Source organism: Pinus tabuliformis, chromosome 1_1, assembly GCF_031772625.1.
Source record: "Pinus tabuliformis cultivar Carrire ecotype Pingquan chromosome 1_1, CPIR1, whole genome shotgun sequence".
NCBI classification, from domain to species: Eukaryota; Viridiplantae; Streptophyta; class Pinopsida; order Pinales; family Pinaceae; genus Pinus; species Pinus tabuliformis.
The window spans coordinates 643,089,008-643,115,619 of NC_142297.1; the positions used below are offsets into that span (position 1 = coordinate 643,089,008).

General features: G+C 39.2%; 1 protein-coding gene across 1 annotated transcript in view; it reads left to right on the forward strand.

Annotated features, from left to right (window-relative positions):
• Nucleotides 1-26,612, forward strand: part of LOC149214987 (beta-galactosidase 3-like) — a 189,852-nt gene that overhangs the window by 88,823 nt on the left and 74,417 nt on the right. Inside the window, exons 7-9 of the mRNA XM_089389578.1 lie at nt 1,500-1,566; nt 1,664-1,734; nt 1,895-2,073. Coding sequence (XP_089245704.1) covers nt 1,500-1,566; nt 1,664-1,734; nt 1,895-2,073 — 317 coding nt within the window. The remainder of the gene's footprint in view (nt 1-1,499; nt 1,567-1,663; nt 1,735-1,894; nt 2,074-26,612) is intronic.

A 26,612-nucleotide genomic window follows, 5' to 3' on the forward strand; every position in this document is an offset into this window, starting at 1 on the left:
CCTCAAAAAAAGCTGAAACTCTGGATTCGGGCTCTACTCAAGAAACCCAGAAAAACCCAGAAAGCTTTCCTGGAATAGCCGACCCCCGAAAATAACCCTCCTGGGGATCTGCGCAGTTCCTCCAAGGCTCTGCGCTGCCTCTGAAAACCCCTCTAAACTCTGCCTGAAACTCCACCTGAAAACTCTGCCAAAATCCTCCAATAGGCAAGGGCTGGTCCCCTGCTCACTCACACAGCATAAATCCTCCTGCAAACCCCAATCCCCAACAGCTGCCAGAAAGAACTGCGTCCCTCTCCCAGTGCTACGCAATCCTCCAAAATGCTGCTAAAACTGCTACTAGAATGCTGATGAAACTACTGCTGAAACACCAAAGGAAATACCTTGCCCGAGCAGGCACTCGATGTCTCTCGGGGCTAAGAGTGAGATCTTCGAACGGAGACACTCGATGCACTAACAGTGCTGCAGACTAGCTAAACAGCCAGCGTGCTCAGAAGCCGAAGTGACTAGCTCAAAATGCACATAACTGAATGAATCCAAAATGAGGGGGTTCCTCTCTATCTTATAGCCTCTGCCTCTCACAATCCCTAGGCTCACCTTCTCCTGCGTGATCCTCTTCTTGCCATGTGTTCCTTCCCTCCTGCGCAGACCCTCCATGTGTCTGCATGGGCCCCATTTCTGCGTCCCCCTTTGGCCCCCTTGGTTCCCCCTTTAAGTCACAACGTTGTGCTACTAGGAAGTGACTTTTTATTCTAAAAGTGAGTTATGTCCCTCGTCCTCAATTTTTTATTTACAAGTAACTATAGAAGGCAAAAATCTGACAAAATTGAATATTCCAATTAGCCATGGCTAATTAGGAATATTACCGTGTCATCTACACATTGGGAATGACTTACTGATTTGACTCTCTATGTGATTTCTATCCTGGAAAGGTGACCTCTTCTTCGATAATTATCCAAACATCTTCCAAACAATTCTGTCATAATAATAAAAAAGGCAATAGGAGGCATCCTTTATTTTGAGATAAAGGCTGAGAAGGTAGAATTAATCCTCGACACCACCTCCACCCCACCGACTTTCCCTATGATTATAGATTTTTTGACCATCTTCAGAAGATTGTCTTCAATAACCTCCCAAGCTATCTTGTAGAAGTGGGCTATAAAGTCACCTAGGCCCGGGGCCTTGTCTGGATTCATTGATTGAATGGCTACCAATATTTCATATTCTTTGACTGTTGAGTTAGGAAATTTGTTATCTTGATCTGAGACTAACTTTGGTATATTTCTCAACATTTCCCTCTATTCACTTTCTTTATTGATCAAGGACAAAAAATAGAGGTCCCTTTACTGAGGTATTGCTTTTAAATCCTAAACACAGACCACTTAGGTTGTGGGAAGTGGGCACTACCTTCCATTTCTTCTTTTGATATCATTTATTCAATGTGTCTATGTCAGACTATTAATTTATGTAGGGTATCATTGTTATTGTTGGTGTTGTTTTAGACATATGATGGAGATCCGTTATACATTTTGCATTTATATACTACAGTCCATGAGACATGTATCTCAGGTATCGATCTTTTTTGTTATCTTGAGTATCGGTATAGTTCTTTCATTTTGGGATTTCAAATTTTAATGACTAAACCCTTTCTTAAAAAATTGGAAAGGTCAAGACCTCTTTTGCAAAAGGAACCTCTTAACACTGAATCCACTTATTGCATATGAAGGTGAACTGCAAGTATCCTCATTTATATTATGGTCAAAATGTTAAATTGTTTCTTTATTTTTATGTAAATGTACTCTGCTATTTGACCATGTAAAGGTTTGGAATTTGCTTATATTAGGTTTATTACTCTATTTTTTTGACACTAAAGGTTTTGTGAACTCTTGCATCACAGGTTAGAGCTCAAACTTCTAATGTTGAGATGCAACCTATCGATATGAATCAGGGAATGCAATGGGAGACATTCAAGGAGAAAATTGGAGGTTGGGGAGATGGTGTTTTCACTTCTAATAGTCTTCTTGATCAAATAAATACAACAAAGGATTCCACTGATTATCTGTGGTATACAATCAGGTTTGGGATCTTCTCTTGTAGATATAGATAATTCATTACATAAATGACACTTGGCACTTTGCAGAAGTTTTCTCGTATAATTTTATTAAAGAACAGTAATTTTCGATCAAAGGCTAGCGTATCAATTGTTTGTTTGTCTTTCTAAAATGTTGACTTTATGAGAACCCATCTTGAGTTTGCATTATCCTCCACAAATCTTTAAGGATCTTGACTCCTTTTTTGTATGTTAAGCTACTTAACATGACTTTACATGCTTTGCATCTTACTATTTTTTTCCTTTCATCCATCTTTTCCTGTATTACAAGTTACGCACTTTGCTTTTCTGTATTGTGCTTGTTATTGCACTAAGTTGTACGTAGGAAAACTTCCCATGGGAGGTTAAATTAGAAAAGTTTCACTTTCCTTAATACTCCTCTTTTCTTCCAGGTCAGTGCTTTTCTGACCTAAGGAGGGTATCTCTAGCAAAATATAGACATTAAAATTCAGATTTAAAGAGAGATTAATGCCAAATCCAATGGCTGTTGGAGAAAATGAAAAGAGTAAAGGAGCAAAGCAATCCAAAATTGAATCTTACTAAGTGAAAAATCCATTCAATCGAATCGGAAAGATGTGAAAAAGATACTGTGGTGTACTGCTGGTTAAGGAATTTTATTTTTGTAGCAGAAAAGAGGGGAGGGGAAGGCTGAGCAAGCAAGCATATTCAACCCACAGCCAATCAATCATTATGTTAGTAGACGCACCAATCCCTTGTAGTTTCCCCCATTGGCATAAGGATCATGGTATATTGTGGTGTATATGTTACCAAGGACAAATCTTCTAAATCAATGTGAGATAGCAAGTTTTTTAATTATAGAACAGGGTTTTTATGTTGTAGAAAAGAAACATTCTTCTTATGCTGGGATAAATGTACATCCCTTCTTTTTGATGATTCTTCAAAGGGTAACCTTGGAAGAATAGGACATGGGAAGTTATATGTTAGAAGGAGGCTCAGCGGCACTTCTAGTTTGGTCTGGAGTTCAAATAGTAATGATGTAGCAGAAGTGGAGGTGCTGATTTTTGAGCTGAAAAGATTACTAAATCTGACCAAACTAAGGTAAGCATTTTTGGTGAGTCCAAACTTATAATAGAATGCACTAAACAAATATCTAATGCATCTAACCCACAACTCTTCAAATTGAGGAGGTATGGGACTTTTTTATGTCAATTTTCAGAAATCAACAAAAAACCTGTTTAGACAAAATAAAATAAGCTTGCATATTATGAAGCCAAAAAGAAGTGACTAATATGGAGGAAGGGGTGGTATGCGTGTTAGTTTGTTAAGTTGTGTGTAGTGAACATTTTTCTGTTTATTGACTTTAAATATTCAAGTGATGATGGACATGCCAAATTAGTAGAGGTAGGACCATGCTATATATTCTTCACTGTGAAGAATGGTGATGAGTGTCAAATGGCACTAACCATGAGTGTTTCACTCATATGGAATGTTTGAAGTTGGGTGTTCTTAATCTCCTAACTTGAGGTTCCTAGCAGAAAGAATAATCACCTTTTTCCCTTAGAACCTGATTATCTTGTGTGCTGTTTATCATTTACTGCCTACACCTACCTACAAGTTAGTGAGAAAATCCTTCAACCCCACAAGGTGTGGTTGGTGGCAAGGAACTCAGAGAAGGGGTTGTCACACTAATCCCAACTCTTTACATTTAAGCTATCACCTAGGTTAGCTATGGGAGGTGGTCCTTAAAGGAAAACTAAGTTAAAAATGTGAGGTTCTAGGAGAATTGTTAAAGTGAGATAGATTACTTCTTGAGATTTATAAGAAAATTGAATGTCAGAAATAACCATCAATATATGAGATAAGCATGAAACATGTAAACAACTAGTGCCTTCAAAATATTGCTCTAAAATGAAAATTGCTTAAATGAAATGAAAAACAAAAGTAATCTTGAAAAATGAAACAAGAAACTGTTAGCACAAGATGCAAAACACACAAATGCTTTTAAAATAAACAAATTGATGAATCAGAGCATGTGAAGATATCTTGCTAAAATACTCACAATTAGTGATTTAAATATAAACAAGATGATAGAAAGATTTGAAAGTTAAACCAACATGCAATTAACCTTGCAACATGAAATAAGAGTACTTGAAAAAGAAATGAGACTCATCAACCATTCATGAACATGATGATCATTAAACATGAAATGGAGCTTGCTAAAGTAGACAATGTTCCAAGTACAACAAAATTAATTTGTTGCAAAGGAGATTACAGTACTTGCATGAAAGGAAATGTTTCTTTAAAATAGGAAATGTTGTTGCATGTGAGACTCTAAACCATAAAGAAAAAAAATTGAAACTTGCAAATAAAGTAAATGTGATGAAAAATGCTCTTGGTTTATTTTATTAATTAAACTCTAAAGTAAAATTGCAATTGAACTCTCAATCCTCAGACCTCACCTTCGCCCAAAGATTTGGGTAGCACAGTGAGGAGTCCACGAGGTAGAGGGTTCCTAAAAATGTCTATTCAACTTAAGTTTGAGGTAAATTTTTGTGAGGCTTGGGGTTTGTACAATAAAAGTAAACTAAAAAGAAATGGAAATCTAACTTTTAACTTGAAAACTATTTGTTTGACATGAAGTAAAATATTTCTTTAGGTTTTGCCCAAAACTTGATTGCATGTGAGATGTACTTAAAGGTGAAGCCTAAGTAAACTTGGAACAAAATTCATGACAAATTAGATTCAAGTTAAAAATGTTTGCATGCAAAAGTTTGAACTTGCTATGAAAGTGAAAAGACTTTAAGCTTGTAGCAAATTAAATTTAAATGCATGCAAAATTAGTGTGATGCATGTTTTGTTAATTTCCCAATTATATGATATGCATGAAAATTAAAATAAACCAATAAAATCACAACACAAATCCTTTCCAAAAGATGGAGAGACAGGGATACCAATGGGTAAAACCCATTTTCTCAAAATCAAGAATTTTATTAGTTATTATAAGAAGGAGAAAACTATGAAATCTTCTCTAAAATCCAAAGACAATATTCACAATTTAGGTTTAAGCCATAGATCGTTTTTTGCTGAAAATTTCTGCAATTTGAGACCCACAAAAAGCTCAACAAAATGCAGATTTTTTAGGGACGAAAAGAGAGGAAAAACCTCTTTGATGCTCACGGCCAAGGGAGATAAATGATCTAGAAGTTGAAGCCCCAAGGTCTTGCATGCAAACTTGTAAGTAGTTTTCTAAAAATGAACCTTGCAAGTGGCTGCAAGACAACAAGTTCGAGATAATCTACAACAACAAATGTTAGCTCAAGAAATTACAAAGTATGTTACAAAATAATCTACAAGAGGTTAGGCCAAAGAGTATGAAAAAGCTCTCATTTTTTACTAACTATGACTTTGCTCTTTGAAATAGCCATATATTGATAAATGAAGTGCAATATGTGAAAAATAATTTTTTTAATGTGATTTTGATGCAATAAATAAGAGCCTAAAACTTAAAAACATGCCTACAAGACAAATCGAAATAGATGAGACTTTAGAATTTAACGCATGCGGGTTCTCCTTGAATATTTTCAAGAATGGGTTGGTTACTCTGAGAACTTCCCCTCACACTTGAAAGCTTGACCAAAAAATGATTCCTCTACAAACTTCACCACAACTCATTAGATCCACATGAAATTAAATAAGTGCAATGGAAGGAATTCCTAGAGATATATTTGACATCAACTAGAAGGTTTCTTTTCCTAAAGCAATTAAGTAATTCTTATGCTAATATGAGATAGCTGCATACTAACATAACTTGAAACAAGCATGAAGGAAACAATAGCATGAAGAAATAAATAGAAGCATAACAAGAAGTCAAGAATTTACCACATATGCAAGGAGAAGAACACCATCACAAGTTACCCCAAAGACTGTTGTATTATATTGCAAGTAGTGAATACAATTCTGCAGTGTCTCCTCAAGCCCAACAACTCGTATTACATGATCAATATGAGTGCCCATGGCTCTATTATATAGAACTATGGGAGCCAATCCCAATGAAAGATCAAATGACAAGTGTAGCAGTGGTGAAGATCTCAATGCTCAAACAAATTTCTCCGTGTTGCTGCTTGATTGTTGTTGGTGGCATCAAAGAAAATCGAACTCCCTCCAAGTACTGGAGTTGACTGTTGTAGACTAATGTGTGAGTCCCCTTAACTAGCAACGTACTTCCTTGTTGGCTAGTGTGTATTTAATTGTTGATGCCATGTGTGTTTTAAACTGCAACAAGTGGGAGACAAACTCCCTTTAAACTCTAAGCCTACATATGATTTAATTGGTTGGCAGTGGAGAAGGAGCACCAATGCATGAATTAAGTACGAGACAACTCCAATCAGAACTGACATTGAATCCATACCCTTCGTGTTGACAATATGCCAAAAAGTGTTGTGTATTAGCTGTAGAACTAGCATCTTATGTTTAATTCAACTTATGCCAATGTGTGTTAAGTGGGGACGGGGGGAGGTGGGGGAAGGGGGCAAAATCTGACGTAACTGGGAATTGTCCCCCACTAAATTTGAAAATGCATTATTGAGCACTCTAAGGAGAGATTCGTTCAGCTGAATGGGCAACTCGGGTTCCATTTGTTGACTATTGACTTGGTCCACTAATTTTCCAATCTGGCTGCCATGTCATTTACATTGTCCCCCACTCAACCATTTTTTATTGATTTCTTTTATTTTTGTTATTGTCTTTAGAAAAATTGACTTTTGAGGGACTATGAGTCATTTTTTGACCCTCAAAGTCGGTCCTAAAATAATGTTGGGATGTTGAAGATGAATTTCAAGTAGTCACATGCCCTAGACATTTCCGAAGACCATTTATTTACATCATTACATAGAAATTAATTAAAAATCTTGTTTTGTGGGAAATTTTTAATTATTAAAAAATCCTACTTAGACCTAGTCAAATTCTACGAAATTTTAGAGATTACCTAGCATGGTAATATACATTGGCTCTAGACACTAAGATGCATTAGAGTTTCAACCTTCAAACCTGTCACCCCGGCTCATAGTTGCAGGAAGCGCCCCCCCCCGGATCCTAGGCCGGAATCGCGTCCCGTACGGAAGCGTTCCGGAAGCGCCAGCCGAAGCGCGATTCCAGTTTGACGAAGCGCGGTTCCGAGTTTTTGGAGCGATTCCTGGTTTTTAGGAAGCGTTGCCCCCGAAGCGCGCTTCGGGCCTCCGGAAGCGCCACGCTTCGGGCCCGGAAGCGCACGCTTCACGAGCGCTTCCGGAAAAATCCGCGCGGGCAAGGAATGAAACTTAAATTTTTTTTAATTTTTTTTAAAAGTTAACTTAACTTGCAATGAGGGGGTGGGTTAGGGTGAGTTTAGGGTGAGTTTAGGTGAGGAATGAAAAGCATAAATCTCCCATTCATTCCTCATTTTCTCACTTTGAGTTTATGAGAGTTGGAGAAGAGAAGAGAGGAGAGGAGAAGAGAAGAGAGGAAAGGAGAGGAGAAGAGAGGAGAGCTTGGAGGAGTGAAGAAGGAGGAGCTAGGAGAAGGAGGAGGAGCTTGGAGGACTTCATCTACAAGAGCTAAAGAGGTAAGTTCAAACCCCAAACTCCCTTGTTTTTTTGAAAAAAAAATTGTATTTTTCTCCTCCCTCTCCTACTCTTTCCCATTGTTTCTACTTGCTCCTTTATTTACAGGTTGTCCACCACCTATATCCATATTCCAAGATGGTGTTCTTTTGGCTTCTATGTATCATTCCACTCTTGGTTTTAATGATGGCAAGGGTGAGGAATAGAGGGGAAGAGGAAGGGGATGAACTTGGTCCTAATAGTAGTGACCCAATGTATGATGAGGAGGAAGGGTTTGAAGAGGAAGGGGATGAACTTGAAGGGGACACTGAAGCACAAGATGGGAAAGGTACATCAACACCCTTGTGGAACTATGTGACCAAACTTGATGGGGGAAAGGGTGGTGGATCTTACAAATTTGTGTGCCCTCATGGTTGTCATGGAGGAAAACCATATACGGGTTCATATACCCGTCTGAGGAGGCATCTTTGTGGGGTGCTGGACAGTGATGAAAAAAAGGGTTCTGTGGGGGTACAAATTTGCCCAAACATTTCAACTGAAGAAAGAAGAAAATACATCCAAATAGAGATGGCTGCACAACAAAAAAACAAGAAACAAAAAACTCATTCTGAATCAAGTGCAACCTCTAAATTTGGTAGTTTCCCATCTCCTCATGGTACTTCTGCAACCTCTGGAGGTAGAAGAACAATAGGGGATTTCCTTAATGTTGCTGGGAGGGATGATGTGGATGGAAAGATAGTCCGTTTTCTTTTTCCTTGCGGTGTACCATTCAATGTGCTTCGCTCTCCCTATTGGCATGACATGGTAAAGGCCATCAATGAAGCCCCAAAAGGATACAAGGCCCCCAACTATGAGAAAGCTAGAACAGTGTTATTAGAAAGAGAAAAAGCTAAGGTTCAAAGAGCTTTGACACGTTTTACACATGAGTGGGTGGATTCTGGGGTATCCATTGTATCAGATGGGTGGACAAATATTAGAAACCAACATTTGATAAATGTTCTTGGTGTTTCTTCTAGTGGTGCAGTATTTATTGCATGTCATGACTCCTCCATCAGTGCAACTGCACAAAACATTGCAGATCTCCTATTGAAATCAATCAAAGATGTTGGTCCGAATAATGTGGTTCAAGTGATCACAGATAATGCAGCAAATTGTAAGGCAGCAGGAAAAATTATTGAGCGTACTCATCCACACATCTTTTGGTCTGGGTGCCTGGTTCACACATTGAACCTTTTGATGCATGATATTGTGAAACACAAAGATTGTGGGTGGATTGCTGAGGTTTACAGGAAAGGGAAGCAGCTCATTAAATTCATCACAGGGCATACAAGGGTAAACTACTTCTATGGCACTTACTCCAAGTTGCAATTGCTTAAAATTGCAAAGACAAGATTTGCTAGTTATTACCTCACCTTTAGGCGGCTAGTGAGGGTGAGACAAGCTTTAACTAATCTGGTGTGTGCTGAAACATGGGATGAAATTAACACTGACACAGATGGTGCTAATGCAGTCAAGGACACTGTTCTTGACAGTTACTTTTGGTCACAGGTTAAATATGTTTTGCAATTCACCAAACCAATTTATTACATGATCAAGTTTGCAGATTCAGATCGACCAATAATTGGGGAGGTGTATGAGCAAATGGATAGCATGTTGGGGCAGATTAAAGACATTGTTGAGCCTAGAGATACCACCTTGTACAATTATATTCGTGTAGAGGTGCAAAACCGATGGGAAATGCTAAATATTCCATTGCATGCATTAGCATATGTTTTGACACCTAAATACTATCATCCATCATGGCTTTCAACACCAACACCTGGGGGGGGAAGCAGGAAAAAACCACACCAAGATAGAGAGGTTCACGAAAAATATATGGCTGCATTGAGTAAATTAATCCCTGATGAGGAGGAGGCTGCATTGGTACGGAGACAGGTGAGCAACTATACGCTCAACACTGGTCCATTTGGGAGCATGCATGCAATTCAAGATCGAGAGACTTTTTTTGCTCTTGAGTGGTGGAACATGCATGGAGGGGGTACTCCACTTCTACAGAGTTTGGCATTGCGGGTGCTATCACAGGTGGTAAACACTTCTTCTGCAGAGAGGTGTTGGAGCTCTTATTCTTTCATCCACAGTGTTAAAAGGAACAGGTTGAATTTAGACCGGGCAGAGAGCTTGGTTTATGTTCATTACAACTTGCGATTGTTGTCCCATTACTGTGAAGATGCAAAGTCTAATAAAGACTTGTTGATTTGGGACAAGAATCCAGAGGAGCCCAATTTGGAGGATGGAGTGTTGCGACTAGAGCAATTAGAGGATGCTCTTATCTAGGTATGTCCATTGTGGTATGAATTTTCCAATTTTCCCTTATAAAGCATTTCTCTAATTCATGTTTTTAATTTTTTTGTTAACTAGTGTTTTTTTTTTTTGCATGAATTTTTTGAGCGATTCTAGGATGATGATGACCGTGTTGATATGCCACCACCCCCACCCCCATCTGGTCCCTTGGTTCCTAGGTTCCATGGTTCAACACCAACAGCAGGGGGTCCTTCTTCATCAGTTTCAGTGCCACGACTTACACAGGGACCATCTTCTTCATTGCCACCACGTGGAGGCCCGCCATCACGTTCTATTCGTGGTGGAAGGAGGAGAGATTAGTAGATATATTCACAATCTACTACTTTTTGTCATAGATTACTCATTAGACTTGTAGACTTGTGAATTTGAATTTTGAACCTTTTTGGCTTGGCGGTGACCAAGTGACATATTTTGTAAACATTATTATTTGAATTTTGGACATGACAAATGTTGACAGTTGCTCACTTGCTAGATAAATCATAATATGCTCTATGTTTTATGTTTTATAATATGCTTAAATGTTTTATGTTTTATAATATGCTTAAAAATTTGATGTATGTTTGTAATAGCTAGAATATAGATGATTGTTGTACATACTAGTAACTACAATGGAATCATGGATGCCATATCTATCTTGATTTATGCAAAAATATGCATGTTTTCATGTCTTCTACAATTAATTTGGTATTTGGGATGTTTGTTTTGAGTATAAATGCAAAAAAATATAAAAATATATATATATATAGCAGACGCTTCCGCGGACGCTTCGCTTCCTAGATTTTTGGAAAATGACGCTTCCGCGCTCCCGCTTCCGCTTCCGCTTCGCTCCCGCTTCGTGCAACATTGTCCCGGCTTTAGGGTAATGCAGTGAATGAAAAACCTAAAAAATTATTCGCTACTAAAAAGCAGGAATAATTAACCAAGTAAAAAAAACACTCCAAGGTGTACTTGCTTGCTGATCGAATCACAACACCCTAAGCCTGTTACATGGCTTTATTCGTCATGCTAGTGACATTTATACCCTATCCTCGTAGGGCTGCGAAATCTGAGGACTCAAGAAGAGAATGATAACAAGAAGAAGTAGAGTTTAAAAACTCTGGTGATTCGATGATATCTGATGGTACAAGTGTCCTTTGGTACATCCTTGGGCACGAAGTCTTCATATAATCATAAGGTGCCTTTCTAGTGGTCAACATTTGGCTCCATATGGAGATGCATGCTAGATACAAAGTGATAGTGTGCAAGAACCTAGAATCTACATCCACTGACAATAGACATATATCAACAATATCCATTCAAAATATCATCAAATAAAATTAAGTACATAAATGGAAATTTATTCTAGGAACATAAATAACAATTTATTCATGAAATAAAACTACTTAAACAAAATTTACAAGGTATAAGGTTAGAAATATGATACAAAAAGATGCCCCATGCCATCAAGTGTCTCTGGTGAAATCCATCTTGAGAGCCTGCCTACTCATAGGCAAATCCATAGGTTCTTTCTTTGATGTGCCTTATCCAATTTTGACTATCTTGGGATTATGACTTGCCCCATGTTAACCTGTTTGTGGCCATCAGATATACCAAACCTTTTCCTTTTCCTTTTTCAACTATTGATGTGTTGAGGCTTGATCTTGCTCAAAACTGGTGGTTCATTTTTTATATATTTTTTCGCTTTTTTATTTTCTTCTTGGTTAGTTGCGACGGTGATTATGATGCAATTACTGTCAATCCTACTACTTTGTCTTGAAAATGCTTTGATGGAAGATTTGAAGTACCCAAGTTTTTTGAGCTATGGCCCAATTTCTTCGTTTTGAATTTGGAATCATTAGATTTTGATGGCCCTCTATTGAAACCAGGAATTTCAGATTTTCCTTATTGCTTTCTAGCCCTTTCCATCTTCAAGGCTTAACTTTGAGCTACACCCAAAGTTGCAAGCTCCTTCTTCCTCAACTCATAAGCAATGTCAAGACCAAAAACATCCAAATATGAGCCTAAGAGAATTTCATCACAAGGTTTAACAATAGTAGGCATGCGTTTTACTAATTCATTGAATCTCTTGTTAAACTCCTCGATGGTTTCATTCTCATTTTTTTTCATGTTGTTAATGGCACTGATCAAGTAACTATTTTCTCTCATCTCTCCAAATTTTCCTATGAAAGCAGTGATGATTGCTTGTAAAGAGTCATAAGAGTTAGCAGGTTTCTCAGTGAACCAATCAAGAGCATCCTCTTCTAAAGAGAGAACAAAAACTCTCATCTTAACATCCTCATAGTAAACAACTTTACACCACTTAAAAATGCAAACTTTAAAGTTCTTTACATGTGATGGAGCATTAATGACATTGTTACCTTGAAAAGAAGACAACCTTTCAATAGCCTTGTTAGGGATATTGTGAGGATAGCGAGGGATATTGTGAGGATAGCCATTTATGTTAGTAAAATTACAAGGAGCAAAAAGATCATTCATGATGCTAGGCTCTACTTATTCTTGAAAAAACAAATGAATATCAGAAACAAACTCTTGTTCAAGACTAACAAGAGCTATACTACGAGAAAACCTATTTAACCTCTCTCTAAAAACCCTTTCAGGATCAGGAGAGGGGTTAACTAGAGCACTTGAGTTTCTCCTAGTAGAGACTCTTGCAAAATTTTGATTGAGTGGAGTCGCCACTTAAGCAAGAATCTAAATCTAAAATTTTAATATGCTAAAACCAAAAGTTAGTCGATTTCCTAGGTACAAAAAAGATTGTCCCCAACAACGACACCAAAAATGTTATTCACTTGCTGCCTAAACTTACCTACAAGTTTTTGAGAAAAGCCTTCAACTCCACAAGTTGTGGCTGGTGGCAGGGAACTTAGAGAAGGGGCTGCCACACTAATCCCAACTCTCTTCGTTTAAGCTATCTCCTAGGTTAACTATGGGGGGTGGTCCCTAAAAGAAAACTAAGTTAAAAATGTGAGGTTCTATGAGAATTGTTAAAGTAAGATAAATTACTTCTTGAGATTTATAAGCAAATTGAATGTGAGCAATAACCATCAATATATTAGATAAGCATGAAACATGTAAACAACTAGTGCCTTCAAAATAGTGTTGTAAAATGAAAATTGCTTAAATGAAATGAAAAACAAAAGTAATCCTGAAAAAGGAAACAAGAAACTGTTAGCACAAGATACAAAACACACAAATGCTCTTAAAATAAACAATTTTATGAATCAAAGCATGTGGAGATATCATGCTAAAATACTCACAATTAGTGATCTAAATAAAAACAAGATGATAGAAAGACTTGAAGGCTAAACCAACATACAATTAGCCTTGCAGCATGAAATAAGAGTACTCGAAAAGGAAACGAGACTTATCAACCATTCATGAACATGATCATTAAACATGAAATGGAGCTTCCTAAAGTAGACAATGTTCCAAGTACAAGAAAATTATTTTTTTGCAAAGGAGATTACAATACTTGCATGAAAGGAAATGCTTCTTGAAAATAGGAAATGATGTTGCATGTGAGACTCTAAACCATAAAGAAAACAAAAAATTGAAACTTGGAAATAAGGTAAATGTGATGAAAAATGCTCTTGGTTTATTTTATTAATTGAACTCTAAAGCAAGCTTGCAATTGAACTCTTAATCCTCAAACCTCACCCTTGCCCAAAGATTTGAGTCTCACAGTGAGGAGTCCATAGAGGTAGAGGGTCCCTAAAAATGTCTATTCAACCAACTTAAGTTGGAGGTAAATTTTAGTGAGGCTTGGGGTCTGTACAATAAAAGTAAACTAATAAAAAAATGGAAATTTAACTTTTAACTTGAAAGCTATTTGCTTGACATGAAGTAAAATGTTGCTTTAGATTTTGCCAAAAACTTGATTGCATGTGAGATGTACTTAAAGGTGAAGCCTAAGTAGACTTGGAACAAAATTCATTACAAATTAGATTCAAGTTAAAATGTTTGCATGCAAAAGTTTGAACTTGCTATGAAAGTGAAAAGACTTGAAACTTGTAGCAAATTAAATTAAAGTGCATGCAAAATGAGTGTGATGCATGTTGTGTTAATTTCCCAATTAGATGATATGCATGCAAAATGAAATAAACCAACAAAATCACAACACCAATTCTTTCCAAAAGATGGAGAGATAGGGATACCAATGGGTAAAACCCACGCTCCCAAAAACAAGAATTTTATTAGTTATTACAAGAAGGAGAAAACTATGAAGTTTTTTATAAAATCTAAAGAAAATATTCACAATTTAGGCTTCAGCCATAGACCTTTCTTTGCTGAAAATTCCTGCAATTTGATGCCCACAAATGCTCAACAAAATCTAGATTTTTTGAGGGAGGAGAAGAGAGGCAAATCCTCTTTGATGCTCACGGTCAAGAGAGAGAAATGTTCTAGAAGTTGGAGCCCCAAGGTCCTGCATGCAAACTTGTAAGTAGTTTTCTGAAGATGAACCTTGCAAGTGGCTGAAAGACAACAAGTTAGAGACAATCTACAACAACAAATGTTAGCTGAAGAAATTACAAAGTTTGTTACAAAATAATCTACAAAAGGCTAGGCCAAAGAGTATGAGCAAACTATCATTTTTGACTAGCCATGACTTAGCTCTTTGAAATAACCAGATATTGATAAATGAAGTGCAATACGTGAAAAATAAATTTTTTAATGTGATTTTGACGCAATAAATAAGAGCCTAAAACTTAAAAACACGTTTGCAAGACAAATCGAAATAAATGAGACTTTAAAATTTAACACATGCGGATTCTCCTTGAATATTTTCAAGAATGGGTTGGTTCTTCCAAAAACTTCCCCTCATGCTTGAAACCTTGACCAAAGAATGATTCCTCTACAAACTTCACCATAACTCATTAGATCCACATGAAATTAAATAAGTGCAATGGAAAGAATTTCTAGAGATATATTTGACACCAACTAAAAGGTTTTTTTCCTAAAGTTATTAAGTAATTCTTATGTTAATATGAGATAGTTGCATACTAACATAACTTGAAAGAAGCATGAAGGAAACAATAGCATGAAGAAATAATTGGAAGCATAACAACAAGTCAAGAATTTACCACATATGCAAGGAGAAGAACGTCACAAGTTACCTCAAAGACTGTTGTATTATATTGAAAGTAGTGAATACAATTCAACAACATCTCCTCAAGCCCAATAACTTGTATTACATGATCAATATGAGATCCCATGGCTCTATTATCTAGAACTACGAGAGCCAATCCCAATGAAAGATCAAATGACAAGTGTAACAATGGTGAAGATCTTAATGCTCAAATAAATTTCTCTCTGTGGTTGTTTGATTGTTGTAGGTGGCATCAAAGAAAATCGAACTCCCTCCAAGTGCTGGAGTGGACTGTTTAGATTGTTGTGTGAGTCCCCTTAATTAGCAACGTACTTCCTTGTTGACTGATGTGTATTTAATTGTTGATGCCATGTGTGTTTTCAACTGCAGCAAGTGGGAGACAAACTCTCTTTTATCTCTACTTGTTACCTTAGTTAAACGCCACCAGGAATGTGCTAATTCATTGCTGTTGCATATAGGCTTGATGGCTGTCCCAATGTGTTGCATGTATGTTGTAGACTAGGTCTGCATATGATTTAATTGATTGGTAGTGGAGGAGCAACAATGCATGAGTTAAGTGGGAGACAAACTCCAATCAGAATTGTAGTAATAACTAACATCTAATCCATAAAATTCGTGCCCACAATATGCCAAAATGTGTTGTGTATTAGCTGTAGGAACTAGCATCTTATGTTTAATTCAACTTATGCTCATGTGTGTTAAATGGGTGGGCAAAATTTGACGTAACTGGCAACTATCCTCCACTAAATCTAAAAACACATTAGTGAGCACTCTAAGGAGAGATTCGTTCAGCTGAATGGGCAACTCGGGCTACATTTGTTGACTGTTGACCTGGGCCACTAATTTTCCAATGTGGCTGCCATGTCATTCACATTGACCCCCACTCAACCAATTTTTATTGATTTCTTTTATTTTTGTCACTGTCTTATGAAAAATTGACTTTTGAGGGACTATGAGTCGTTTTTTGATCCTTAGTGTGGGTCTCAAGATAATGCTAGGCCTCTAAAGTATAATTTCGAGTAGTCACATGCCTTAGACATTTTCGAAGGCCACTTATTTACATCATTACATAGAAATTAATTACAAAACTCGTTTTGCGGGAAATTTTAATTATTAAAAAATCCTACTTAGACCTAGTCAAATTTTGCGAAATTTCAGAGATGACCTAGCATGGTAATATACATTGACTCTAGATAGTAAGATGCATTAGGGGCTCAACCTTCAAACCGTCCCCCCGACTTTGGGGTAATGCAATGAGTGGAAAAAGCTACAAAATTATTCGTTGCTAAAAAGCAGGAATCGTTAACCAAGTAAAAAAAATAGTCTAGGGTGTACTTGCTTGCTGATCAAGTCCTAACACCCTAGGTCTGTTACACGGCTTTATTCATCATGCTAGTGACATTTATACAATATCCCGGTAGGGCTGCGAAATTTGAGGACTGAAGAAAAAAATGATAAGTAGAAGTAGAGTTTAAAAATTCTGATGATTTGATGAGATTTGATGGTACAAGTATCCTTTGGTACATCTTTGGGCATGCAGTCTTCATATAATCATCAGGTGCCTTTCTAATGGTAGACATGTACCATTCCAATTTTTCATCTTTTGTGCATGTGTGTGTCCATATACACATATATTGAAATTTGAAAGTGCAAGCAATACTAGTTGAGAGGATCTTAGGTTACTTGGAACACAGGCTTTGAAAGGTTTTGTTTCTTGGCTCTCTGGGCATTATAGTGATGACCTTCAAGGGGTTCTTTGTTTTAGGCTTTGGAAGGCTTTACTTCTCAAAGTATCTACCCTAAAATGACTAGAACTTTCAAGGCTTTATTGGAACAAATAATAAACACAACACAAAAGAGGAACAAATTGTAATGCTATGCAATTTTCTGAAGCTCAAGGGAAAACTGGTGATCATTCTTTACATTGGGAACCTTGAGTCACGCTTCATTACCACACTTGAGGTTTCATAGTGTAAAGAATGATATCTATGCCCCATAGAGTCTAAGTAGGTTGTGCTACTTCCTAGACCTGCATTCAAAGATATTGAAGTCCCTGAACAAAGTGAAACCTTAGAGGCACTTATAGGAAGGTTGCCCATTATCACCACAACGCTTCCTCACTTTAGGTAGTCTCTCCTCGAACTCGAGGGGGGGCAACCCTAGATAAAGAAAACATGTTTGCAATGTTCTTAAAATTTAAGGGATGGTGGATTGCTAAGACCATTGGCTATGCAATTGGGATTTAGAGCCAAGATCAACAATCAAGAGTGTGTGAATAGCTTGAAGGAGGCATGATTAGTCTATTATATACATGCTCTAGCCAACCACGTGGATCTAGTTCATTATGAAGAAAATTAGAGGACCCTTCCAAATATGCTCCTCAGAGGGAGCAACAACAACTCAGATTTTTGTTGAGCAGATTCCTTGGTTGGACGCAGAGGGTTCTGCAGTAGCAGAATCAACGTCGGGTGGAAGAGAAAAGCACACACAAGGGGAAATTTCTCTCAGGGGATTTCGAGTTTCAGAAGTTCGATTTTTTTAGTTGTAGATTGGCAGTAGCTGAGTGCAAATTTCCTCACTCCAGAAGGGAGTGCGTATAGCAGAACCAACAACCAAACAAAGGGAAAGAGGGAGTTTTCAATAGATTTAGAGATGGCCACAATTGGGTTCAGAGATCAAGATGGATTAAAGGGAGCCTCCGTCTATGCCATCTAAAAGGATAGGATGTCTTTCCTTTAAGATGAATATGGTTTGAAGACCTATGCAGACAATGTGGTAGCAGTTCCCCAGGATGTTGATCAGCTTAAGGAGTACATAAAAGAAATGGTGAAGGCAAAGAGAATGATTTTGGATAGAGTTCGAGATCATCTAGGCTCACACGTGACAGACAAAGGGACAACCAAAGAGATGTGAGATGCTCTGTTTGAGCTATTTTAGAGTTCTTTCGAGCAGTGGAAGATGTTTCTCCAGGAGAAGCTGAGAAACTCCAGGATGGAGAAGGGCGAGAGCATAAATGCCTTTCTCACTCGAATTCAAGAAGTCCAAGATTAGCTAGCAGTCGTTGGGGAGGCGCCCCAATCGATAGAGCTTCTATGATTGGCATTGAATAGTGTCTCAGATGATTGGTAGGTATTTGTCCAAAGTATCTTGGGTAGAGACACCTTGCCAAAGTGGGACAAGATGTGGTCCGATCTATAGTGGGAGGAGTTGAGGCGAGCTTTATTAAAGAGTATCATCAGTGGTAGTAGCAGCAAGGGATTGATGAGTGAGGAGGAGAATTTGGCCCTAACATCTAAGGGTCCCAGTTAGGGGCAGGGGGAATAGAAGAAGAAGAAGAAGGACCTGTCAAAGGTCATGTGCTTCAGATGTGGTGAGTTCAATCACTACAACATGCAATGTCCTCTCAGGAAGAAGGACAAGATGGAGAAGCAAGACCAAGTGGCAACGTCAGTAGAGATTGACAAGCTGTCTTCTAGGCTAGAGGAAGAGTTTGCAATATTTGCAGCCATACCTTCAAGAGAGAGCTGGGGCGACATAGAGTTGTAGTCCCAGAGAGTTGCAGACATGGGCAAGATCCATTAAGGAGTCCACCTCATAGGATCATCACCTGGCTACAAGAGCCCACAATGTTTAGTAGCAGGATGGATTAGTGTCGAAGATGCAGTCAGATTCCGGAGTGACAGTTGTAGACTAGTGGCATTCAGGTGCTGAAGAGCGCAAAGCAGTGTTGGCAGCAGTACAGAGGCACAATGCAGAGTCAGCAACAACGCAAATTTCTTAGTGGATAGTGCAGTAGCTAGTAGCAGTCAAGACTCGGGAGACAGATGTTATCATACTGACACAATTGATTCAGTATTTTGGATGCTTCTCAGTTGTAGTTGCAACAACAACAGATGAGAGGGAGTTGCAGTGCAAATGCAGAGTTGGTAGTAGTATGGCAATGTCAGCAACAACACGAATGCAACATCAGAGTTGCGCAATGGCCAGACATCAGCAACGTGACAAAGGGTGGTACAGAAACAGGGTGTTCTAACAAGATGTGCAACATTAGAGAGAGAACACCTTCCTCGCTAAGAGGGAGTGTTAGTTCTTGTAGCATTGGAGGTGTTCTAGTCTCGAAAATTTGTGGAGAGGCTAAGACACATAAGATCTCCATATAACCCATAAATCATTTCTTGAAATTCCACCTAGAAGTGTCTTAATTAGATTATTAGCCCATTTTTAATTATTTCCTAAGTTTAAACTTAGGGAAAGAGGTTAATTAATCAAAATTAATTAAGATAAGGTGAGAATTCTCTAGAAACTCACAAGATCGACTGTGAATTATTCTGGGCCCTTGATTAAGTTTTAATCTTAGCCATTGGAGTCCCAACAGAAGATTATAGGAAGAAGTCAATGGCTAGATAGAGAATACTCGTGGAGTTTGGTTTCCTTGGCAGTTCGATTTCCATAGAGCAACAATAGTTGTCGGAAAGTCAGAGAAGGAAGCAAAGATAATGAGGGGTAGAGATAGTGAGGCAAAGACAGATTTCCAGATCCGGTGAAGTGCATTGTAGAGAAAGGTCGAAATTTCTCTAGGAAGTTGTGCAGAGGTAGTGTAGAGGCTTCATTGGACAATTCAATTTGCTGAGGAAAGAAGGCGTTTTCAGTTTTAGAGGCTGGGCAGAGGTTCTAGAGTGTCGGAGAAGCATTTTCCCAGTTAACAGCAGGAGTTATGACTTGATTAGTAGACGATTCGAGCAACACGTGCGACAAGCAGCTTTAGGTTGATGAAAAGCCTCTGTAGACCTAGTTGAACGACTTGCTTTTCAACGGCAGTTAGGTGCCAGGATTGCTCAGGGTGAGGGTAATTTGAAATTTCCCTCAAGATATTTTTGCTAGTATTTTCTCTACAGGATTGCCAGTTTTCGATATCCAGATTGTACTAAGAATTTCTCACTGCTGCATAATAATAAAACCTTTAACTGCTTCATCGGTTTTCCCAAGTTGGGTTTTTTCTAGGGACATTTGTCCAAAAATAGCTGTGTCAATTTTCGTGTGTGTGCTAGAATTTTCTTGTTTTCCAGCGCTATTTTCTTCCGCAATTTTATTTGTGAAGGTTGCAGTGTGATGTATTTGATATTTATCGTAGTAGATAAATTTCTAAATTAATTAACAATTAGAAAAATAAATTCCAGTTGCTGCAATAGGATTTCAGATTTGAAATTTTCACAGTAACTTATAGCCATGAAATCAACCTAAGAAAACCAAAGAAAGATGAGGAACTACACATTGACATGTCCCTTAACTTGTTTCTCCAACAGATCTTCAATTAAGCTTGGAGGGGAACTCCCACTCTTCCAACCATGCCATTTTTGCAAGTAAACATTTCATATATTTATACCTTCCAGATGAAGGTCTACTGAATAAAATCATAATAATAAAGAACTAGAAAAACCTGTAATTAGGGTGCTTTTTAGGTTTTTATGGATCTCCTCCTCTGAGATAACTCTTCCAAATAGTGTCAATGCATCTTGAACCATGTGAAATGGCTCATAAACCTCTTAATATACTTTGACACTCTTTTGAGGAGGGTGTCCCTCCTTAAAGGGTTGAGTATGTTTAAGCAAGCCAAAATATAACTCTTTTTGATTTTGTAGTGGAATGCTCCTCTTCAAGGGACCTCCATTGACCACTCAAGAACTTCTACTTCCACTTGGCACGAACTTGAGCTAGGGCATTCTTCCTTTAACCTTTTCCTTTGCCACATGTCATGTTTTGGGGTTCATTCATGAAGGTTGTTTTGCTTCTTTTTCCCTCAGGTGCATGCAAAGGGCCCATAATACCACTTGTCACCTTCATAAGCAAATGCCTTTCCGTTATGATTAAACTGTCCAATGATGATACATGGCACTTCCTCATGGGAAGACTTTACCTCCAAATATGTAGAATAGGCTTGAAACAACGTATTCTCACCTCTAAATGCCTCAAAAGGTGAAATATGGCTCCAAATGGGCAAAAACTCTCTCGTAGGGGTTTCTTCCTGTCTTCAACATGCTTTAACTACCTCCTTGAAGAGGGTGTTCAATCTTTGATGCTTATAATGCCTCTGCTTGCCTTGTATCATGTTGTAGAGCCTAAACAAGGTAGGGCATTCATCTCCTTGGGCTTTGCTTGATCCTCATCTTGCCATAAACCATGCCCTTGACCTCTCCTGAAGTAGAGCATTCATGTTTTGGTGCTTCCTTCCTCAATTTTGCCGAGTGTGCCAACATGAAATCTTCATTAGCTAGTAATTGCTACTGAACTCCAAGGATATTCTGATGTGCTTTGTGAGAGAAGAAAGGCCCATGAAAAGGTGAAATGAAATATGCATTTTCAGAGGGTAATGGGTTGCAAATGCTATGCGGCCTACTAAGTCCTTAGGGGTAATCGATGATCATTATTTACTGAACCTCAATGTAAGGGATGAAGCATCACTCAAGGTTCCCAATGTAAAGAATGCCCATTGATTCTCCTTAGAGCTTGAGTAGGTTACATAGGATTCTAATTTGCTCTTTCTTTGTTTCTATCCATATTTAAATTACTGTTGTGGTTGAGTGTGTTTGTGATAATGGTAGTAAAGTGTTTAGAAACTGTTTTCTCCTAACCAACCTTTAGGAATAATGGCCAAAGAAAATAGCCACTCTGGTAACTTCATTGACATTGAAGGACAAATGAATTGCAAAACATAGTTAATAGTCGAGATAAATTATTTAAAGCCACAAAATGCAAGGAATAACATTGAATTCAGTGACAAATATTCTACAAAAAGAGGGAGAATAACTTGGAGAAAAGATGCCACACAATTGATGGAGAACTTGAACATAAAAGTCCAAATGTGTACCTTCCTTGAGTTTCATGGGCAAGGGAGTTGATCCACTTTAAAAGCATAGCTTAAAAATGTTGGTTCCCTATTTCCAACTACATGATCTGGAGAAGCTAGATTGGACATAGCAATCCTCCACCTTAAAATATGTGAAAAAGAGTAGTAGAATAATATAGAAACAAACAAACCCTTCAAAGATTGGGATGAACTAAACGCACGATAGAAGAGTTCCTCCTCAAATGAAACTAAAGCCTTTTTTCCAAAGGAGAGATGGAAAAGAAACCAAGGATTCCCTTAAATACAATGATAGAATAGTAAGCATTCCCATCAGATACCAAATACTTAAATTTAATGATGCCTTGAAACCTCATATGAAACTCATTAGCTGTAACTTGCAATAGAACAATAAAATTTACAAATTCTTTTTAGTCTTGCAATCAAATAGGAATGAAATATTCACAATCTCCACTATTTCAAATGGAAAGAAACTGTAAAGGCTAAAACCAGGGATAGAGTTGGAGCTACCCTTTTAAAAACCATCCCTTCAAAAAGAAATTTCTAAATGGAAGAAAATTGGATGTCAGACACTAAGGAGGTCCTTAACTTAGCTTCCGATGCCTAAATAGAAAAACAACAATTCAGGATGAATGTTGAAATTTGGGTAGCTCAGAAGGTATTTCCAAGTGTAGAAAATCCACAAAAAGAGAGCTTGTGGGAAAGATACCCAAAGTTTAGGGTTTTGATGCCAAAGAGTGGGCTTAGAACCCAAGAGAATGAATTTAATCTAATTATAAGTCATGTAGGCTCAGATTGGGAGAATCAATTTAATCTAATTATGTGTCATGTAGGCTCAGATCGGCTAGCAAGGCCAAGGTACATGATCCTTGGGGGTTTGCATCCCTTGGGCAAGTATAAATATAAGCCAATGGAGAGGCTTAGGATCATCAAGTGAGAAGGACTTCATTTGTGTGAGGAGGCTAGAAGAGACATAACCTAGACATCCTTAGAGGAGCTGCAATAAGGAAGAGGTCGAGTTTATGTGTTTAGGCAAACTTAAGGAGGTTGTTTCCAAGGAGGGAAGAGGCCAAGATCTGTTAGCTAGCAGGAAGTTGAGTTTTGTGGAGTGCGAGGTCTGAAGTGGAGGGCTGCAGGTATGTCGTAGGAGGAACAAATTGGTTGAGGACTTGAAATAGAGTAGGCTGAGGGCCTAAGAAGGCTAAACATGTCAGGTCGAGGGGTTAAAGGGCCCTCTAAAGGTGAGCCGCAGTTAGGACATAGGTTGTTGAAGTAGGTCGAGTTGAAGAGGTGGCTGATTAGCGCTGTGTTGATTTGGGGTAGCATTGGATGTGCTCTAGCCACGAAATTTGGTGGAGAGGTTGGGCCACATGAGATCTCCAATACCTAGAAAGGGTTTGGGCATATTCTAAACAGATCAGGGGATATTAAAATAATTAATATTTTTAATGGAGTCCCTAAGTTTAAACTTAGGGAAAATAAAATATTAATGTGTATTAATATTAATCTGTGTTAGAATGGTCCAAAAGACATGGATCAAGCCAGATCTAATCTTAGTCGTTGATTAGGGACTTAATCTTGGCCGTTGAGATGTTAACAGGAAAAGTATAAGAGGAGGCTTGAGGGTCACTTGGAGAGCACACCAGGGTGATCAGTCATTCTATTCTCTAGATCGGGGTTTGCTAAGAGAGATAGAATCAGTGATTTGGAGAGCAGCTGAGGGACATTGAGTACAGAGAAACAAAGAAGGCAGAGATTGTGTCGGGAGAGCAGTGCAGGAGCCAAGGAGAGTGACGTAGAGCCAGCAAGGGCTCACACAGAGGAAACCAAGTGCTGCGTAGAGCACCAGAGAGGCCAACGTGTCTGACACAGAGGCCCAGGAAGCTGACGTAGGGCCTCCTGAGGCTGACGCGGGCCAAGCAAGGCTGACTCAGGGCCAACGTGAGATAGAGAGGGGCTGACGCAGTCCAGATTGGGCAGACGCTGGGGTTGTAGAGCAGTTTTGTGTTGAGGAACTGCGGGAAGGATTTTCCGGGGTTTCAGCCAGAAGATTTCTCTCAAACTGTGAGGTATAGCTGCTAAGGAAATTCTATGTTGGGTAGGTGAGTTTCGACACCTAGATTGTACTCTGATATTGCTTAATAAGAAAACCCTCAGATAGCTGCACTGGTTTTCCCGCATTGGGTTTTTCTGGGCACATTGGTCCAAAAATAATGGTGTCATGTGGTGTGTTTGTTCTTGATTCTTTTAGTTGCTGATCTGTAATATGTTGAGCATGCACTGGTGTTTATTTTCAGTATTTACTTTGTAAATAACTTGTTAAAGGAAAATAACAAGTAGGTAGGAATAAATCAGAAAAAGTGCATGAAGGTTTTCTAAATTAAGTAAACTTAGAAACTTCAACGTGGTATCAGAGCATGATTGTAGATCACAAGAGGGCTGAAAGACATCAACCGAGTGGAGCAATAGTGGTTATCAAAGTGTGATTGTAGATCACAGGAGGACTAAAAGACATCAGCTGAGTGGAGCAATAGTAGCAGCAAATAGCTATCCCGGTCCGATAAAAGCTGTTTCTAGCAACGCAGAAGCCAAGAAGTGTAACGCAGAGCCAACCAAAGCCACACAGAAGAAGCCAGGGGTTGCGCAAAACCTCAAAGAGGTCAGCGTTGCTGACGTAGAGGGCCAGAGGGCTGATGCAGGGCATCCCAGGGCTGACACAGACCCATCTGGGGTGACGCAGAGATAGTGTGAGGCAGAGAGGGGCTGATGCAGTTCACAGAGAGGCAGTTGCTAGATTTTAGAAGGCTGCAGAAATATTGCAGAGTGGAGCTGGTGAGGTACTGTAGTTAGAACAGTACCTGACAGAGCAGGGCCAGAGGAGTTGTTACTAAGGGTTTTTAGCTGAGGAACCTGGATTAGCAGTGCAGTTGCACAAGACGATCAGAGTAAGGGGCATCTCAACAAGCGGCAAAAGGATTTCTAGGAGGGAAATCAGGACTCAGAGGGAGTCCAGAAGAGAACTTCCAGAAGGGAAGTAGAGACTCAGAGGAATCGAACAGAGAACTTCCAGGAGGGAAGTAGAGGAGCGTCATGGCACTACATACGGTAAGAGAGCAGGATAGACTGGACGGGGCATTGAACTTCGTAGTCTGGAAGGCCAGAATCTTATCAATGCTTGACATGAATCGTGTCAAGGACTTTGCCTTGAAGGTTATAGCTATCCCAGTCGACCCCAATGATAATGACAAGTATGAAGAGGCGATGGCGAGGTCCAAGTGCATTATCCTTGACGGGGTCAAGGATCATGTGGCACCACATATAGCCGAGAAGGAAACGACAGTTGAGATGTGGGAGGCTCTCAAGAACCTGTACCAGCATACTTCTGTGCAGAGAAGAATGTTGCTCGAGAACTAAATGAGGTTGTATTAGATGAAGAAGGGTCAATCGATTGATACCTTCCTCGGAGGACTAAATGAGATCCGAGACCAGTTGACTGCTATAGGAGTGACACCAAATCAGGAGCTTATGGTGAGGACAGCCTTAAATGTTGTCTTAGAAGATTGGGAAGTGTTTGTTTAGAGTATCCTGGGCAGAGGGACTCTCCTACTTTGGGACGAGATGTGGGCAGCTCTTCACCAGGTAGAGATTAGACAACAGTCGAAGACATGTAGCAGCAACAAAGGGATCAAAGTTCAGCAGGAGGAGGAGGATGTGGCCCTAGCATTTGAGGGAAAGCAGGAGAAGCGGAAGAAGAAAGATCTCTCCAAGATCAAGCGCTTCCACTGTGGGGAGATGGTTCATTATGTGACCCAGTGCCCAAGGAAGAAGAGTAAGGGCGAGTCTTCCGAGACTAAGGTAGTGCCAGCACAGGCAGAGAAGGAAGTTTTGATAGACAATGACTGTGCCATGAGTGCACACACGCCACGTGAGAGGAATTGGGGAGACATTGAGCCGTAGTCAGGCAGACTACAGGCGATGAGGGGTAGGATCCTTGAGGTACCCAGCCTCTTGGATTAGACCTTGCTATGGGAGCCCCAACAAGGAGTAGTAGGACTAGGTGGGTGGGTAGAGATGGATGCAGATGGGGTGGTAGAGAGGGCTACAGTGCAAGAGTCCCAAGACAGCGCAGAGCTAGCAGGCTGCAGCAGTGCAAGAGGCACAAGAGTGTTCGACCAGTGCAGGAAGGCACAGAGGTGTGCAATGGTGCAAGATGCGGGGAGTTGTTGCAGTAATGCAGAGGTCAGATAGAGGGAACACTTGTCAGCGGTAGAGGGAGCTTCAACATCAGTGGGTGTTTCTAGCCCAACAAGGAGGTCAGTTGGGAGATCCGTTACTTACTTCTCAGTAACTGAGTTGCAGTCCAACAATGAGTAGCACGATGCAACATGATGAGAGGAGGTGCAATGCAGATGCAGTGTTGGGAGAAAGGACTAGCAACAACACAAATGCAGAGGGAGTTGCAGTGCAGATGCAGTGCTGGGAGGAAGGACCAACAACAACATGGATGCAGAGGGAGTTGTCGTACAAATGCAGCAGTGGCAGTGGCAGAGCCATGGGCAACAGTACAGGAGGCAGTAGTGCAGAGAATGTTGGGCAGGATGGCCTAGCATCAGCACA